Source organism: Schistocerca nitens, chromosome 5 (genome assembly GCF_023898315.1).
Source record: "Schistocerca nitens isolate TAMUIC-IGC-003100 chromosome 5, iqSchNite1.1, whole genome shotgun sequence".
In the NCBI taxonomy this organism is placed as follows: Eukaryota; Metazoa; Arthropoda; class Insecta; order Orthoptera; family Acrididae; genus Schistocerca; species Schistocerca nitens.
In genome coordinates, this window is record NC_064618.1 from 382,630,656 (window position 1) to 382,650,559 (window position 19,904).

The following is a 19,904-nucleotide window of genomic DNA, read 5'->3' on the forward strand; positions in this document are numbered from 1 at the left end:
TTATTTCAAGGTGATAGTTAAAACTTTATGAATACCTGTTCTAGATTAAAACATCCTGAAAAAATAATAATTTGGAACTTAAAAAAAGAGGAGGAAGATCAATTAGATACAGGATAACAAAACAAGAAAGCATAACAAATCACTTGGCCAATATATAAGAATAAATCTCTCTAGATGAACACCAACAGCACAACCTTCTTAATTAAACATGAAGCAACTTATGGTAGCTACATACTATTTAACAATGAAAACAAACAATAATTGACAAAATTATTTAATTGGATGGATGAAAAATCTATTCACCAAGCATTAGCAGAACACACATGAAAGATGGTTGTAATTGGCAAGCTTTCGGTGCTAGTGGCTCCTTCGTCAGGCAGAAGGGTTGAAGGGGAAGGAAGAGGGATGAAGGAAAAGGACTAGATATCTAGGAAAAGGGTACATTTTGGGAAAGTCACCCAGAACCATGGGGCAGGGGAGACTTACCGTGCAGGATGAGAAGGAAAGACTGATTATTGGGGACTGCATCGGACAAGATTTGAAAACCTGAGAGCTTAAAGATTGAAGTCAGGGTAATATGCCTACAGAGATTACTGCTTAAAGATAATGCATGAGTTAATAAAAGTGGAACTCCTATTAACTTCACTCTTGTTAACTCATGCATGATGTTTAAGCAGTAATCTATGTCTGCATATTACCCTGTCTTCCACCTTTTAAGCTCTCAGGTTTTCAAATCTCACCCAGTGCACTCCCCATCAGTCTTTCCTTTTCACTTTGTATACTAAGTCTTCCCTGACCCATAGTTCTGGGTGACTTTCGCAAAATCTATCCCTTTTCTTAGACCTCTCTAGTCCTTCAGCTTCACCCATCTTTCTTCCCCTTCAACTCTTCTGACTGAAGAAGGAGCCACTGGCTCCGAGAGTTGGCCAATTACAACTGTCTCTTGTGTGTTCTGCTGCCACTTGGGGAGTAGATTTTTTATCTATCCAATTAAGTAATTTCTACATACTATTTAGATTGAAAAGCAAGGTATCAACAGAAAAATTACAAAGATGGATACAAGCATCCTCACAGCAATCATCAAAGAGAAGGACAAGATTGTTGTCTAATAAAGTGACACATTTGGGGGGAGGGGGATGAGACAATATTAGATACAATAAGAAAGAGGGGAATTTTTTTTCCTGTCACTTATCAAAAAGCAGGCTAGTCAACATTTTTGAAAAAATAAAATGAAGAATAATTGGTTCTACGAAGGGCATATTGGTTTCAGAGTTAAATATGACAATGCAATAAATCAAAGACAGGGAACAAAACAGGAGTCTCAGGAGCAGTGATACACGACTTAAAACTAAAAATTTTTGAAAGAAAACAGTACTCCATACTGACGAAGAAAGTGCAGCCAGGTCAGAAAGAAAGTAAAACTTAAGTGAACAGAAGACTGCAGTTATATGGATTAATTCAAATGCTCCAATGTGGACTTAAACTATACACAAACAATAATTATGCATTACTCACAACTACTTCCTTCCAGTCATAAGAAAAAATATCTGACACGCAGGCACATGCCCTCCCCCTCCCAACTCCCCCCCCCCCCTGCAGGTGCGCGCGCGCGCGCCCACACACACACACACACACACACACACACACACACACACACACACACACACACACACAGTATATATAAAGCACTAATAAGTAATTACGTAGTATTCTCTGTACTCTTTAGTCTATAACTACAATGTATTACAAATACATAACAATGGTGAAGTGCATATAAGACTTCAGAAAATAAAATAATACAACAGATTAAAAGAAACTGTTTCCTCTGTTGGAACAGTGTATCTATACACAGCATTTTTAGTATTGCACCTTCCAGCAACCTACTTTTACGTAATTATTATATTCCTTTTCAAAACATTTCTCCTTTCATCCAATTTTCACTGTTTGTCTTTATCCAATGCGACCTTCATTTCATGCTAAGCATCAGGCAAAATCTCATTGTCAAAGTTGCATGGTATTAGTAAAAAAATATATACACAACAACAGGCTTAACCATAAGTCCAGTAATGGTTAAACAGTGTTAACACAGTAAAGCCAACTCTATGTACATAGAGAGATCTTTGAACCCGCCAGAGGTTTTTTCCTCCTTTTCCTTTTTCAAAAATGAAAAAGATATATTATTTCAAACATTGCATGAAAAACAAATGTTGCCAAATAAACAGTTAACCAAAATGAAGCTACTGAAAGTATTTTAACAATGAATTATTACCTCAACATCAAGCCGAGGCGGTGGCTGTGGAGTTTGTGGAGCTGAAGGCAGTGAAGATTTCCTCTTTCCGGCAACTGTTGATGGCAATATTGGACTAGGAGTAGCATCAGCAGGTAGAGGAGGAAGAGGAGGTAAAACTGCAACCCCAAGTCCCAATGGCCGAGTGCCAGAAAGTCCAGCAGTCTGTACATCTGGACTCTCACCAGGGGCTTGAGGTTTATCTTCAGGAAAATCAAATGATAGTTGAAGAGGTTGTACGCCGCCTACAAGAAAATACAAGGGTCATTTAGAATTACTAACAAAATGCAAAGAGTAATTCTGAAAATTACATTTTGTGGCTTTAAGTAACTATAAAAACTAAATTTTACAGTGGAAAACAAAAATGTTATCTAAAAAATACTGTAGTTTGCTGCATTTGACTTCTTGATGAACATTTTGTAGAACTCCAGTCTCATACAACTGTTTGTATGTCAAGGAATTTCAATGCACTTCGTCTGATCGAGTCAGGTATGAAAATGTGTGGATTGTCACAGCAAGTATTTTGTTACCGTATTTACTCAAATCTAAGCCGCACTCGAATCTAAGCCGCACCTGAAAAATGAGACTCGAAATTGAGGAAAAAAGATTTTCCCGAATCTAAGCCGCACCTGAAATTTGAGACTCGAAATTCAAGGGGAGAAAAAAGTTTTAGGCCGCACCTCCAAATCGAAACAATGTTGGTCCATTGTAATATGAGACACAATTTAGGTCGAATGAATGACGATACAGCTACAGTAGTTCGGTTCAAGTCGTAAGCTTAGCACTTAAGCTATACCAGGTAGCCATTGCTATGCGTCAGGCACTCCGTCCGTATTTATACGGGTACCCTTCCTTTTTCATGTGCTTCGTCTGATTTGAATTGATTGCTTATTTTTCTTTGATATGATAAGTGCCGTTCTCTTTGTTATAGGTGTTTACGTCACTAAGCTAAAAACGTATTACTATACTGTGTCATGCATTGTTTGTTGCATTCTGTGTTTACGGCCTGTCGCCGCTCGCGGCATGGCTTGCTTTTGTGCACGCTACCACCGCTTACAATTAAAAGAAAAAAAAGAGAGAGGAATCGTCTCATTAGCAAAACAATGGCAAGAGACTGCTTTCTTTGATAATGATCAACAAGAACCAAATAATAGAATGCGTATGATAGAAGATGTTCTGAACGAGAGTTTAGCGAAAATTTTTCTCCGTTTGAATATCTTTGCAGACGCCTCTTTAGTACATTACATTCTGCACAGAAATTAGAGTCATCTTAGATTTAAAAATCTAGTCAATTGCCGTGCTTCATTTCTGTCTGTATCACTATTAGGCACAAGAATAATACGAATATAAACATGACATGATATGTATATTCTTCCGCGTTTGCTGTTGTCTCACTCTAGTTTCGTAGTTAATTAGGCAGACAGGTTAAATGAGATAGCAGCAAACACGAAAGAATACATGGCAAAATGTTTATATTCGTATTATTCTTATGGTGAAGAGAATATTGCATGTGATTCACAATTCATAAAAGTTCCTATTAGCAACCATCTCTTCTCACAGGTAAGAAAAAATTCAGAACATAGAGTTGGCCATATTGACAAACATTCCAACCAGTCTCGCCAGTCGGATTTTCGTAGTACATTGAAATGCTGCTAAATTCAAAGATGAACTATACTTCATTTGTATTTACTTTGCTAGATAATGTATGAAAATGCAGTGGTTGAAACTCGGGGCGGAGAAAAAAAGCTCGTCTTCCACAATATTTTTTTTACGCAGAGGTTTTGGCGCCAGTATTTATCTTTGTGCCTGCAAAGCATGCCTGTGTAGCACTACATATATTCAATGGCAGAAGTTAGTTGTGGTGGCACCTACCAACATTTTTCAGAACTTCCGCTTACTTTGCACTCGATTCTAAGCCGCAGGCGGTTTTTTGGATTACAAAAACCAGAAAAAAAAGTGCAGCTTAGATTCGAGTAAATACGGTACTCTTCCTGTGTTGCCTTTAGTCTGATTCAAATGCTCAGTTTGTTTCACTAAATGACACACATCAAATTAAAGGAACATTTCTTATCCACAAAATAGATGGAATGATGTAACTTATTTTTACTATCCACCTCTTACCTGAAGACTGGTTTTCTGTAGAACGGATGTGATTGTTCTGTATAGAAGGTGCTGATCGCTTTAGAAAACGAGCCCATGTTGCTACATTGATATTCATCTGATTTGCACGTGGGAAATTCTTAGCTTGTTGCTTGAAAATCTTACGCTGACGCTGAAGCTTTGGTTTCCTTGTTATCATTGGATTCAAAAATTTAATCTGTAAAAACAAACAATGCAGATTTTGGAAAATAAATCACATTCTGTTTAAGGAGATCAGTGATTGACTTATTATAAAGTTTTCTTCACTTTTGACATACTTTTTATGGCACAATCCTTGGGGGTTTTGCCCAATAATGGCCATCTTCAGATGCTATGGCTGGATAATGAAAGTTTGCCAGTACCATTTGCTTTTCATAATATCTGAAGGTGTCTACTGTGGGGCCAAAACTAGTTATGATTGTGTCACAAAGAGTAATTGTGTCAAAAATAAACAAAACTTTATGATGCATATTACAGCTGTAGTATAAGAGATGTTGGGTAAAATCAAAATATTTATACATAACAAAAGAATAAAGGGAAAGAATCTAATCATTTTTCACTACACAGGGTGATTCGTATTATTGTTTTAAAAACCCCAAAGTGACATACATGACACTAAGCAAGTATAAGACACATGTGACCACAAACGTTGAGAAATACCCAAAAAGTGGATGATAAACATTGAACATGTGACATCCTCAGATGACGAACCTGGCAGTCAGACAGACAGACATTCAGATATCAATATTGGTACCACACATTTGGCCATGCAGCGGTTGGGCTTGTTGATCCTACCCTCGCGAATACGTGACAGTGTTGCATATCTCTCCATTATAAACATAGAAGTTAAGAAGTTATTTTCCTCTCAGTAACCAAGCATAAGCTATTCTTATTTTGTGTCCCTTTCTTTTTGTTCTTTCTTTCGTTTATGGACGTTATTCGGTGCAGAAAACTTATGTCATTGACTAGTAGTGACACAGTTCATAAGCTTATACTCATTTACCTGTGATGCAATATGCTAGTTTTTTGTTGTACTGTACTTTGTGATAAACCAACAGGGATCAAGAGACTGGTAAATGAAATAATAAACATTACTTCAATGTAAACACATAAAAGTCTAACCCAATGGGGGGGGGGGAATACTTGCTGCGCATGCAAGATTTGAAACCCGGGCATCAAGCATTGTAGTCGGGCACATAGGTCTACAGCCACAAGCATGTGAATATTTAACTTGGGTTAGGATGATCAGGTGTGACACATCAATAAGCTCAACTACATCAGGTGCAGCGAGGGTCATCATCTGGTGCTGTCACATGTTCAAGATCTGTCATCCACTTTTGGGATGTTTCCCAACATTTGTGGTCCCATGTATCTTAAAATAAATTACTTATCCCGGTGTTTTTAAATGTTAATAAGAATCTGAGAGACAACTAAGTTACAGCAATTTCCCTGAAAGAGTCTATCTCTAACTACCAGAAACATTAATAAAATAAACATAACTGTTCACTATACAGTTGAGTCATGAAGAGATCAATAGACACATAAACAAGTCCTGCAAATGACCCTCTTCCGAGCCATTTAAAACAACCACTACCCCCACATACCCAAGTTCAGCTACATTCTCTGGTGTTGCAGCCTGAATCGGGTGATAGGTTGTGGCAGTTGGAATACGTGTGTGGAAAATGCGAGCAAGGGAGGGGTGGAGGGAAGTGTGGTTGATGGCTGGGAGGGAGGGATCGAAAAGAAATGAGATGGGAATGTAGCTCACCCTGGAGGAGGCAGGTTAAGTTGTGTGTACACAAAGTGGAAGAAGAAGAAGAAGAAGGAAAAGAAGAAGGAGGAGAAGGAAAAGAAGAAGAAGACCATGGAGAGAACAGTAAGTGGAAGGTATGAAGAGAGGAATGGAGGTAGGTGTCAGACAGTTGTAGCACAGATTAATACAGACAGTTGTAGCACAGATTAATACACGATTTTTATAATTCAAACAAGCTGGTAATGACCACATGGTAAACAACATTTGCACAGCTTTAATTACTTCTTAACAGCATCCACACGAAAATGAGATTTAATTTGAAGAGCCAAGGAGATGATTTCCTTTTCTTCTCCAGGGCTTCAGAGTCCACATGCTCCATGAGCAGGCAGTAAATATTTGCCTGCAAACTACAAGTACTGTACCCTTCCACCATCATAGAGAACAGGGTGAGGAACCATGAGAGAAATGATTGGATAAATCTGGACTGTTCATATATTCTCTGTCACACTGCAGATCAGTTATTTCAAGCTGTAGATAAGTGCAAATTGGATAATGAAAGCTTTTCATTTTCCTATTCACTTAAGCTACAACTCCTGATCTATTTGTGACCATGACAGGCGCTCTGCCTGTAGGCATATAAACCAATAAATTCCAAGACAAACCTACTCTTTCTACAATTTCTTCAATGCTGCTAAGAATGTCACATCCAGCTGTATGCTTGTGATATATACACTTTCATGGAGGGCCACAGAACATGCAACAAACACTTTATATAGATTTTGAAAGCTGACTCTGAATGTTGTCTGATATAAACTACATGGAACGGAGGATTGTCCTATTTGGTAATGCCACCATGTGTAACTGAAGTGAACATAGATGTTCAGCTGCAATTACTAAGTTTCTTTTATTAAATCACCATCTGTGAAAGGGTGCTGGGACTTTGCCAAAAGTAATCCAATTTTGTAGGCTCATCCACATGACACACATTTTTTATTTTTCCTCCTCTTCAACAGAGTGTCTCCTTTTAAGTTTTTAAAATCTCTTGTTCTGCTCAGGTCCTTCATATTTTCTGTTTCTGTAATCTTTGACATGATAAGATGTGTAGTGTCTTCAAAAAATTGAACTTCCTGAAAGTAATCAGTGTCTAATGATACAGTAATATTTTGTGAACTCATATTTTCCTGTAAAAATGTACAAATGTTCACAATGTGAACTAAAATACCAAGACACTGTGGTTATTACAATATGTTGACTTGCCACTGCTGTTGTTAGACAGCACCACTATCACACCTGGCACTGACTTATTTCACAGTTGGCGCTCCCCATGACATTGCAATCACATGGTGCATGCACATTTTCCTCACTCCACACCACCCCGCAACTGCTCTGCTCACGAGCAAGAATGCAAGCAGATGCAAGTGCTCATGCTCAAATCAGCAACTCGTTAAGCCTTGTTCTAGAGCATATGAAATAACTGATAAGAACAGCCCAAAAATTAAGCCAAAATAATAAAAATTGTAATGGAAGGGAAAGGAAAAATGTTTTGTAGAAACAAAATAAAATATGTCTTTACATGGGATAAACAATGCAATGAATTCACTTGAACCCATTCCAAATCAATATGTTTATCTGTAAAATTTTTGATATGATTTGCTTGTGTGAAAAAGTCAGCACGGGGGTGGGGGGGACCAGCCACAGCAAAGAACCACAACAATCGTGCTACAGGTGCTGGATGAAGATATCGTCTTTTATAGGAGGCACCAGTGTTATAGGGGCCATACAAATCTCAACAAGTAATCTCAATTTCAACAGGGATGTTTTTGCACCCCCCCCCCCTCCACCACTGATGACACTGCTTGCTATCCTGGAGAGTCACATGGCAAATATAAATAACTCTGTAAGAACCACTTTGGTGGAATGTTAAACAAAGAATATTTTGATATACAATTGTTTAAATCATTCCTTTGATGTGCTGTGTCAGCTTACTATTAAGGGGCATGACATATATTATATACTAATTTAGTGTTGGTGATGATCTTTTCACGCAGGAACACAAGAATATCGTTTTTGAACTAAACAAGTTTACTGTTACTGTTAACCGGTCACTGTTTAATTTATTTACACAACACACTGCGAAGGTTTAAATCGTCCATCATCAGGTAGATTTATTTGAATTAGTACAACGTGTGTGTTGTGCAACAACACTGGGTAATCTGTGGCACTGTCTCCAGTCGCCACAGGCTCTTTTCTTTGTCGTAATACATCACATATAAATTGTCACACTTCGTGAACAATGATGGTGTTTAGAAATGCATTGTGGAAATAAATTTAACACTGATCGGTAACAGTAATCATGTTCTTTCATTCAAGATCAGCAACAGTCATGATAAAGCCTAACCTAAATTGTTTGTATTTAAAATACCTGTTTTCGATCATGTTCAACTGCTAACTAATAAATAGTGACTCCTGAGGAAGATATCAGCAGTGGGACTGAAACAATACGTATTGAAGACATTTGATTCTTGAAATGAAAGTAGGCTTCTACTAATTGCAGAACAACTTGCATGTTTCAGAAGAATCACATAACTGTTTCTCAATACCCCCTTGCTCAATTTTTAAGTAATTTCAATTTGTAATATACCTAGGTTTCTCAATACCCCCTTGCTCAATTTTTAAGTAATTTCAATTTGTAATATATCTAAATTACAACATAACTGGGCAATCACAAATAAAAATTCTTATGCATATCCCACTCTCTTCCCTTTTAATATTCTTTTCAGTTTTATTAGCGGTCTGTATGACTGGGACTCATTTCCTCTAGAAAATAAGTAATGTAATGTCATTTGACTTACCTCTGCAAAAAGTAATCCTTGTGGCTCCAACTGCAAAGCCATTCCATGACGAATGTCATCAACAAAATCTTCCAACCGCAAAAATTTTACAGCACATAATGAACGCCAATCACGCCAATAAATCCCTATCTCGAGCTCTCGAGATTTATCCAGATCAATGGAAAACCTGCAATCATGTAAGCATGGCACTACAATTATGTCATATTGTCATGTATACATATTTTGGAAGCAACTAGTTTTAAGAATCAATCAGTGCCCATGCAATCAAATGTTCAGAGAAATAGTTTCCAAAATCCATAATAAATAATAAAGATGGCCAGACAATGAATGCATCAAACATCACCATGTAGTGTGAGGATGCAATTCCTCTACACAAAGCATCTGCTGTCTGCATTAATTGAATGGCTAATATGAACAAGAGACAACTACCATGTCACATGCAATCACATTTTATTCCTACTTAAAAACATACTGGCAACAAATAAAAGGAGGTGAAATATGGTACAACGAACAGATGGTAACAGATATAAAAAATAAAGTACACGTTATTTTATCTGTGAAGCACAATTGCCTCAGACCGATCACAGCAGTAAAATAAAGGTTCTTAAAAATATCTGTGGCTAGTTGCATTCTTCAACAATCTGTAAATAAATTAAATGACTCTCTGAAGGAGAGAGAAATGCACAGTGATAAATTAGTTAGCAAATAAACAAAAAAAAAATCTGGAAACGCTAATAAAATGAGTTCTTAAATACACAGGAGAGGGCCCTATGGTGCTATCTGAATATTATAAAAAATATACAATGAAAGATAGTAGGAGTATATTTGGCAAGATATAGAATGAGCTAAGATAACCGACTGTGTGCTGGTCACGTACTGATGTTGTGCTGTGGAGGAAGGGGCTGGATCAGTGACATGGTGACTGCCTCACTTGTCTGACTCAATTTCGAAAACATCAAATGAACTATATATTAAGTTCATGAGCCAAGTTTCTGAAATAGATCACCCTAATCATTTAAAAACTGTTGAACCACATGTTGTAGATGCTGTGTGTATATATGTGCATACCTTGAAATGCAATGTGATGAGTCGACGAGACAGCCAATTATTTACAAATATGAAATGTACTAAGAAGAAGCTTGCAATGTAACAAACAGATCATGATTGTGGTTTTGTAGTACATAATACACCAGTTTAGCATACAACTCAATCCAGTTCAATTTCATCTATCATATGCATGATCCATTACCTGTAGATGGATGTTGCAAGAGGACAGAAATATATAACAGAAAACAGTTACCTCTAACTTTCGAGCTCTTGCTCTTTTTCTCCTAAGAACACACACAAGTGTGCATGTGATAACACGCCTCTCTCCCCCTCACCACACACACCTGAGGCAATGGTGAGTCTCGCCACCACCACAGATGTGTACGTTCTGGTGAATGTCTGCATAAATGTGTGTATTTTTCCAGTAAAAAGAGCCAGAGCTCAAAAGCTAGTGCCACTTGTTTTCTTATTAAGTGCTTCTGTGTGCCACACACCAGTTTATACTTTACAGCTAACCTCACCAAATTAGTATAATACAGACCAACACAGTGTAATGTGCCCCCAAGTTCGTTCACTTTCAATCATGTGGCATTGCAAAATTTTTCACAACACTGTGAAGGTGGAAGTAGTTGTATTCTCTAGAAATAATAACATGTTCTGAAGTTATTTAATGAATCAACAATGAAAAGAAATTTAAAGTGGAGTCTGAGTGATTATTTTTAGAAGAAGTTACTATGCTCAAACTGTGGCCTATAGACGCCTAAAAATCTCCAAGAAATCGAGCAAAATAGTGGTTAAGTATCAATTAAAAATGTAGCATTATCTGTTATAAAACATTTATATCACAAATGTGCTTCATTAACTATTAGAAGCACATGAAATTAACTAACTTAAAATTTTAGAACTTCATCACATTATTTGTATTGGCAATATAATTAGAATGGGGGTTTACAAGATGTAACAAAACTGATAAATGTGTCATTCACTGAACAATATATTATTTCCACAGTTTGAATGGTGAACACTCAATGTTGGAAAGGATGCACCAAGTTTTGAAAAAAAAGGAACTTTTTGGGTTAGTTGTTGAGTTTCACAAAAAAGTAGCAATTATTTAAGTTTTTGATGGAAAAATGACAAAAAATACCTGCAATTATTATTAGAAAGAAAAATACTCATAAAGGTTAGCTGAAATATTTCTGAGCTACTGAGAAGTAGACTAATAACTGGAGTTCTATTATATACACCAATGACACATTTGTGGATTTTTTATGCAGTACTTATTTTTGGAGTTGTGATAAGAATAAGTCTTTTTCCAATTTCTAAGGGAAAATCATTGTGATGTTGGTGGTGAAAATGGATTTATGATAAATACATTATAAATATTTAAATTTGGGACGAAATATTATGAGACATTGCTTATAGCAATAAAGGTAACCCACCATCCGCCTTTTCTTTGCGGAGTGTTATAATAATTAATTTCCTTTCACAAAAAGTATTTTGTTTCATAAAGCTAGGTAAATACAGAACTGTACTCTCTTATTAAAATTAACATGAAATAATTTGAAATATTTAAAATTACTGCTAACCCCACCATACGAGGGGGGAGGGGGGGAAGAATTTTAAAAAATTAATTAATTAAAAAAATTAAATTAAAAAAGATAACGCTGCTGTAGATGGAACTTGTGTAGTATGTATGTCTGCCACTAATCGTGTATTGTTTCTTTTTTTTATGATGGCAAGTTTACCCAAACAACATGTAACTGTGGAATTTTGTTTTCTACTTGGTAAAAATATTCCTGAAACTGTTTTGATGTGGTTTGCTTAGTTTAAAAATGGCGACATGTCGATTGATGACAAACTTTATTCTGGACGTCCATCAACTGCCCAAATTGAAGAAAATATTTAAAAAATTCGAGAGCTTGTGCTCACAGACCGTTGACAGACAACTGATCAACTGTCAGAGATTAATGGGTTACATTGAAGCTCAAGGTACGTCAAAAAAGGCCTGATTTATGGCAGACAGGAGAATGGTTCTTCCAACAAACAGCCATGTCTGTTAGACAGATTTTGGCTAAAAATAGCACGATTCCGCTGCCCCACGCACCTTACTCGCCTGATCTGGCTCTGTGCAACTTCCCCTTATTTCCACACATGAAAAGGGGCATTGAAAGGACACCAATTTGACAACATTAAAGAAATCAGGGAACTGTCAGCCATTTCTAAAGATGACTACAACAAGTGTTTCAAACAGTGAACAAATGTATTAGTTGTAATGGAGAGTATTTTGAAGGGGATAAGGTTGTTTTGCAAACAGTCTGAAAATATATAGCTTTTAAAAAATAATTCCAGATTTTTTGAGTACCCCTCGTATATGCACAATCGGTTCTTAGACAACTTAATTACTTAAAACATTATTTAAACACAAGTGATTTAATTAGCTCTATAATAAAACAATATTTGCAACAGAAGAAGGTTACATCCACTTGAAACATCAAGTAGGCTTCTTGTTACAATAATATTTTTAAAGTTATAGAGGAATAACTACAAACACAATGGCACAACAATTCACCATCAGTGTAGTTGCCGGAAGGAGTATTGGAAGTGACAGTAATAAAGTAAACAGCAATGATATCTCCTAAGACACCAACAACACCTGTCAACAGCAGCATAGTTTACATGAGTGACACTAAGTAGCACCTTACAGGTTTAGTATGTGACATTTGTTGCATGAATATTTTTAAGGTGTATAGTAGAAAAGGCACTCACTCTCCTGCAAATCATGCTACACCTTATTGACTATGACAATAAAACTGAATTGATAACACACACACACACACACACACACACACACACACAGAGAGAGAGAGAGAGAGAGAGAGAGAGAGAGAGAGAGAGAGAGAATAAAATCTAAGACCAAGTGTTTGAAATAATGGTTTCGATAATGGAATTAACAGTGGCAATAATGAGAAAATTTAAAAAGAGTATAATCTTTCATCATCATCGCTGTTGTTGTTGTAGTTGTTGTCATCAATTGTGTAAAAGGGAAGAATGGCCATGGTCAGACACAACTGAGGAAGTCTTCGAAAACCAACATCAGTACAGATTTGAGATTTCTTGGTTTGAAGCAGAGTTAATATTTTTTGTTAAATTATGAGAGAAATTCAAATGCAAACTCCAAAATCTGTGGATTATCAATTTTACTGAAAAAGTTGAAGAAGACTGATGAATAAGGGTGGTTTCATGAGTACTTGAACTTCTCTTCCCCCCAAATAAAATAATAATAATAATAATAATAATAATACAACATTTTATATAAAGGGTGACATAGAATAACGGGACTGTTTAAAATTAGTGGGAGCCATGGGCAGGTGGTGGTAGCTCTGTGGGTTCATGACAGTTTCCTAGTCAACAGTCTGCCATTTCAGTAATCATGGATCAGTGGAACTGACAACAGTGTGTGTTAGCCATAAAAATGTTTTATAAAAACAATGACAGTTTGGTAGCGGCACAGCCGGAGTTTCAACGTTTTTATAATTTAGGACATCATGATGCCGTTCCCTTGAAACAAACTATTAAATGTTGGATTAATAACTTTGAAGACACTGGATCTGCCCTCAAGAAGAAACGAACAGGACAACCAAGAAGTGTGCATTCTCCAGCAAACACTGATGTTGTACGGAAGTCTGTCTTACGGAGCCCACGGCGTTCAATTCATAATCAAGCAGCAGTAGTTGGAATGTCCTGTGAATGTGTTCACAGAATTTTTCATCTTGATTTAAAATTTCATCTGTTCAAACTAAAGATGGTGAAACAATTTAAGGACAATGAAAATTGGTTACGATTAGGATTCTGTCAACAAATGATAACAAAAATAAACAATGACGATGAATTTCTAAACAAGTTATGAATGTCAGATGAGGCACATTTTCATCTCATAGGTTATGTGAATAAACAGAAATACTGTTAGCGGGTAAACACAAATCCTAATGATGTTCCTGAGTGCCCTTTACATGCTAGTGTGATGTTCAATCACATGGATTTATTGGACCGTATTTTTTTGCAAATGAACATGGAATCACAATAGCTGTCAATGCCAATCGTTAAGTGGAGATGTTACGAACTTTTGTTACACCTGCATTGACAACTTTCCAAATGTTCAAGATGACTGGTTTCAACAGGACGGAACAACATCACACACTGCATAGCAATAAATGGCATATGTGCAAGAGTTGTTTGCCAATTGTGAGATCTCATGATTCAGTAACATGCCCTGGTCGCCTAGATCGCCATATTTATCTGTTTGTGATTTTTTCTTGTGGGGCTACATCAAGAGCAAAGTCTACGCGACTCGACCAAGAACCTTGGATGAGTTAAAACAGAGAATTCGGGAAGCTGAGATGTTGCAGCGGTCAATGAGGAATCTCAACAGCGGAATTCACGAATGTATTCGTACCGAAGGAAGCCATCTAAAGGACATCATTTTTAAAAAATGATAAATGCCATCAATGTTTTGTAAAGGGCAAAGCTGTAAGGTTTCAATTACTATGAATGCAATTTCTTTCCTTCATCAGTTCTAATTTTATTGGATTGTGGAAATGTTCCCATTTTTCTGTGTCACCCTGTATTAGACTGAAAGTACATGCAGAAGGATGAGAAAGAAATATCAATATAAAACAAAAGAAGGAGAACATGAAAGTACCTGGACAGTCAAAAGCAAATAAACATCAAGGTCATTTGAACAGTAAAATTAGGAAGCAAAAGACACATTTTCAATCCCTGTTTCTATCATCTGCATTTCTTTCTCGATTTACCTTGCATTATATAATTTAAAGTAGAAGAAGAAAACTAGGTTTATATTTTTATCAATATTGCAGTACATAAAGGTTTTACTGTAAGTCTATGAGAAAACACTGATCTTATTTTATAATTTTAGGAAAAAAACACCAGCTAGGCCACATATTTATGTTGTAATACCATTTTCAAGCAAATTAAGTCATCTTCCTATCTGTAATATGGAGAAATTAGTTGTTACTACTGGCATCAACAAATCACCAGAACTTATGATAATTATAACTTAAAGATGGCTTAATTAGCACAAACTGGTCATTACACGTTTCTCGACACCACTTTTGTTTCCAATGGAGTATGCACTGAAATGAAACTTCACTACTGACTTAAAAATCTGCAAATATGTTTCTAATTTTTATCAAAATTCATAGTCCTCCATTGTACTTGGCTGGACTACTACCAGGAGGTACAAAGGATACGGCAAAGAAAGCCTCAGTCACAGTCCAGTGGTTGGATTCAACCTGTTTGGATGGTAATGCTTCAGCCAAAGAGGAAACTTTGCAGCAGTGAGTACCAATTCAATCAGTAATCACATTTCTGATTATGATCTCTAACCATTCTGAAATAGGTACACTTTCCAAGCTCTGAGATTGTGTGTGATCAATTCTCATCTTTACCACCTTTAGGTATATATTTTAAAAGTGGTTTGGCCTGCTAAGAACCACATGAAATAACTTGCATCTTCTTTTCTTCTCCTTTTTTCTTTGTGTTCTCTTGGAAGTGCTTGAAACCTTTTACTTTTCCTCTGATCACCTATCTTTTTCCTATTTCTTCCTCTGTTATTTCTGTTTCTCTCAGATCTGCTTTTACTTCTTTGATCCACATCACTGATGTTTTTGGGTTTCTGTCAAAAAAGTTAAAAAATTCTTTCTGTTATCCTCTTTTCATCTATCAATTTTAGATGTCCACAGAATACAGCTCTTCTCTTCCTCACCCTGTCTGACAATGGTTCTATTTCTTCATAAATATCTTCAGTACATTATCCATTCTCATATTTTGGCCCTAGGAGTTTTATTATTTTGCTTTCCTTCTTTTCTATTTCACCTAACTGTTTAGCTGTATTCAATGAAAGGCACTCTGAAGTGTACAGAAATTTGGATTTAATTACAGTGTAGTAGTGCAGGAGCGATTAAATGACAGTGCTGTGGTGCAGGAGTTTTGCATTTATGGAACTAGATTTCTAATTAAACATGTCTTTTGTTTATTGAAAAGTGACTATTTTCCTTGTCCTTTTTAAGTTAGCTTGTCCAAATCATTTGGCAGTATTATTTCACTTAGGTACCTTTACACTCTGTAGTTTTTTCTTTATAAGTTTCCATGTATTTCTGTTTTTTTCCAAAAGACATACATTTGCTGGGTTTTGAAGCTGTCTCTTGTAGAAGATTCATCTGCATTACTGCATCTTCTTTATGTACTACTGCATCTTCTACAGATTCACTTAAGACAGCAAGATCATCTGCAAAAGCCAAACAATCATGATCTATATTATCCCCTTTCTTCCCACGTGATTTTTAAAATTCCATCTTCTCCTTTTCTCTTTCCCCCATTACCTGATTATCTTTTCTAGTACACGATTGAACATCAGTGGGGACAATCCATCTCTTTGTCTTACTCCAGTTTTGACTTCAAAAGCCTTGGAGGTTTAACATCAAAATTTTATTTTGCATTCTGTATTTGTCAATATGTCTTTTATGATTGCCACTGATTTGTTGTCAGTTCCAGATTTGTAAGGTGTTGAATGTTTTCCTACTAATCAAACCATATGTTTTTTTTTTTTTTTTTTTTTTTTTTTTTTTAAGTCTTTAAATGTTACATAAATGCTTTTTTGATATCGTTCATCTGCATCTACATCTACATCTACATGTCTACTCTGCAATTCACATTTAAGTGCTTGGCAGAGGGTTCATCGAACCACAATCATACTATCTCTCTACCATTCCACTCCCGAACAGCGCGCGGGAAAAACGAACACCTAAACCTTTCTGTTCGAGCTCTGATTTCTCTTATTTTATTTTGATGATCATTCCTACCTATGTAGGTTCGGCTCAACAAAATATTTTCGCATTCGGAAGAGTAAGTTGGTGACTGAAATTTTGTAAATAGATCTCGCCGTGACAAAAAACGTCTTTGCTTCAATGACTTCCATCCCAATTCGCATATCATATCTGCCACACTCTCTCCCCAATTACGTGATAATACAAAACGAGCTGCCCTTTTTTGCACCCTTTCGATGTCCTCCGTCAATCCCACCTGGTAAGGATCCCACACCGCGCAGCAATATTCTAACAGAGGACGAAAGAGTGTAGTGTAAGCTGTCTCTTTAGTGGACTTGTTGCATCTTCTAAGTGTCCTGCCAATGAAACGCAACCTTTGGCTCGCCTTCCCCACAATATTATCTATGTGGTCTTTCCAACTGAAGTTGTTCGTAAAATTTTAACACCCAGGTTCTTAGTTGAATTGACAGCCTTGAGAATTGTACTATTTATCGAGTAATCGAATTCCAACGGATTTCTTTTGGAACTCATGTGGATCACCTCACACTTTTCATTATTTAGCGTCAACTGCCACCTGCCGCACCATACAGCAATCTTTTCTAAATCGCTTTGCAACTGATACTGGTCTTCGGATGACCTTACTAGACGGTAAATTACAGCATCATCTGCGAACAACCTAAGAGAACTGCTCAGATTGTCACCCAGGTCATTTATATAGACCAGGAACAGCAGAGGTCCCAGGACGCTTCCCTGGGTAACACCTGATATCATTTCAGTTTTACTCGACGATTTGCCATCTATTACTACGAACTGCGACCTTCCTGACAGGAAATCACGAATCCAGTCGCACAACTGAGACGATACCCCATAGGCCCACATCTTGATTAGAAGTCGCTTGTGAGGAACGGTATCAAAAGCTTTCCGGAAATCTAGAAATACGGAATCGACTTGAGATCCCCTGTCGATAGCGGCCATTACTTCGTGCGAATAAAGAGCTAGCTGCGTTGCACAAGAACGATGTTTTCTGAAACCATGCTGATTACGTATCAATAGATCGTTCCCTTCGAGGTGATTCATAATGTTTGAATACAGTATATGTTCCAAAACCCTACTGCAAACCGACGTCAATGATATACGTCTGTAGTTCGATGGATTACTCGTACTACCCTTCTTAAACACTGGTGCGACCTGCACAATTTTCCAATCTGTAGATACAGATCTATCGGTGAGCGAGCCATTGTATATGATTGCTAAGTAGGGAGCTATTGTATCAGCATAATCTGAAAGGAACCTAATCGGTACACAATCTGGACCTGAAGACTTGCCCGTACCAAGCGATTTGAGTTGCTTCGCAACCCATAAGGTATCTACTTCTAAGAAACTCATGCTAGCAGCTGTTCGTGCTTCAAATTCTGGAATATTCCATTCATCTTCACTGGTGAAGGAATTTCGGAAAACTGCGTTCAATAACTCCGCTTTAGTGGCACAGTCATCGATAACAGTACCATCGGCACTGCGCAGCGAAGGTATTGACTGAGTCTTGCCGCTTGTGTACTTTACATACGACCAGAATTTCTTCGGATTTTCTACCAAATTTCGAGACAATGTTTCGTTGTGGAACCTATTAAAGGCATCTCGCATTGAAGTCCGTGCCAAATTTCGCATGTCTGTAAATTTTAGCCAATCTTCGGGATTTCTCGTTCTTCTGAACTTCGCATGCTTTTTCCGTTGCCTCTGCAACAGCGTTCGGACCTGTTTTGTGTACCACGGGGGATCAGTTCCATCTCTTACCACTTTATGAGGTATGACTCTCTCAATTGCTGTTGCTACTATATCTTTGAATTTGAGCCACATCTCATCTACATTTGCACAGTCAGTTCGGAAGGAATGGAGATTGTCTCTTAGGAAGGCCTCTAGTGACACTTCATCCACTTTTTTAAATAAAATTATTTTGCGTTTGTTTCTGGTGGATTTGGAAGTAACGGTATTGAGCCTAGCTACAACGACCTTGTGATCACTAATCCCTGTATCAGTATGAGGCTCTCTATCAGCTCTGGACTGTTTGTGGCTAAGAGGTCAAGTGTGTTTTCGCAACCATTTACAATTCGCGTGGGTTCGTGGACTAACTGCTCGAAATAATTTTCGGAGAAAGCATTTAGGACAATCTCGGAAGATTTTTTCTGCCCACCACCGGTTTTGAACAAGTATTTTTGCCAACATATTGAGGGAAGGTTGAAGTCCCCACCAACTATAACTGTATGAGTGAGGTATTTATTTGTTACGAGATTCAAATTTTCTCTGAACTGTTCAGCAACTATATCATCGGAGTCTGGGGGTCGGTAGAAGGAGCCAATTATTAACTTAGTTCGGCTGTTAAGTATAACCTCTACCCATACCAATTCACACGGAGTATCTACTTTGACTTCACTACAAGATAAACCACTACTGACAGAGACAAACACTCCACCACCAATTCTGCCTAATCTATCTTTCCTGTACACTGTCTGAGACTTCGTAAAAATTTCTGCAGAACTTATTTCAGGCTCTGGCCAGCTTTCTGTACCTATAACAATTTCAGGTTCTTCTATACCTGATTATAAATTTCAGAGTATTCTTTTCTGAACCCTCCTTGGTACTCTCCTAATTGCTGATCCAGTTGACAGCCTGTTTTGTAATGCTTTCCATAAAATTTTGCGAGCCACTGACCAGAGGGAAACACTTCTATAGTTGTTGGGCCTGGTTTTATCTCCTTTTTTGTGGACCAAGTAAATTAATGCTGCTATCCAATCTTCTGGTATAGTTTCTGCTTCATAGTCTTTTTGAGACACTCCATGTAGCTCCTTGACTGTTGTAGCAACTGCCATTTTCAACATTTCAGCTGTTACTGTATCCTCCCTGGGAGCCTTATCATTCTCCATATCTTTAATGATATTTTGTATTTCATCCATGCTGGGGGGGGGGGTTCAGAGTCTGTATTAGTCCAT

At 37.2% G+C, this 19,904-nt stretch overlaps 1 protein-coding gene across 3 annotated transcripts in view; it reads right to left on the reverse strand.

Moving 5' to 3' along the window:
- LOC126259308 (serine/threonine-protein kinase N) overlaps positions 1 to 19,904 on the reverse strand; it is a 350,492-nt gene that overhangs the window by 64,232 nt on the left and 266,356 nt on the right. For all 3 annotated transcript variants that reach the window (XM_049955981.1, XM_049955982.1, XM_049955980.1), the window contains exons 9-11: positions 9,032 to 9,197; positions 4,409 to 4,604; positions 2,270 to 2,532 (exon numbers count right to left, since the gene is read on the reverse strand). In XM_049955981.1, the coding sequence (XP_049811938.1) occupies positions 2,270 to 2,532; positions 4,409 to 4,604; positions 9,032 to 9,197 (625 nt within the window). The remainder of the gene's footprint in view (positions 1 to 2,269; positions 2,533 to 4,408; positions 4,605 to 9,031; positions 9,198 to 19,904) is intronic.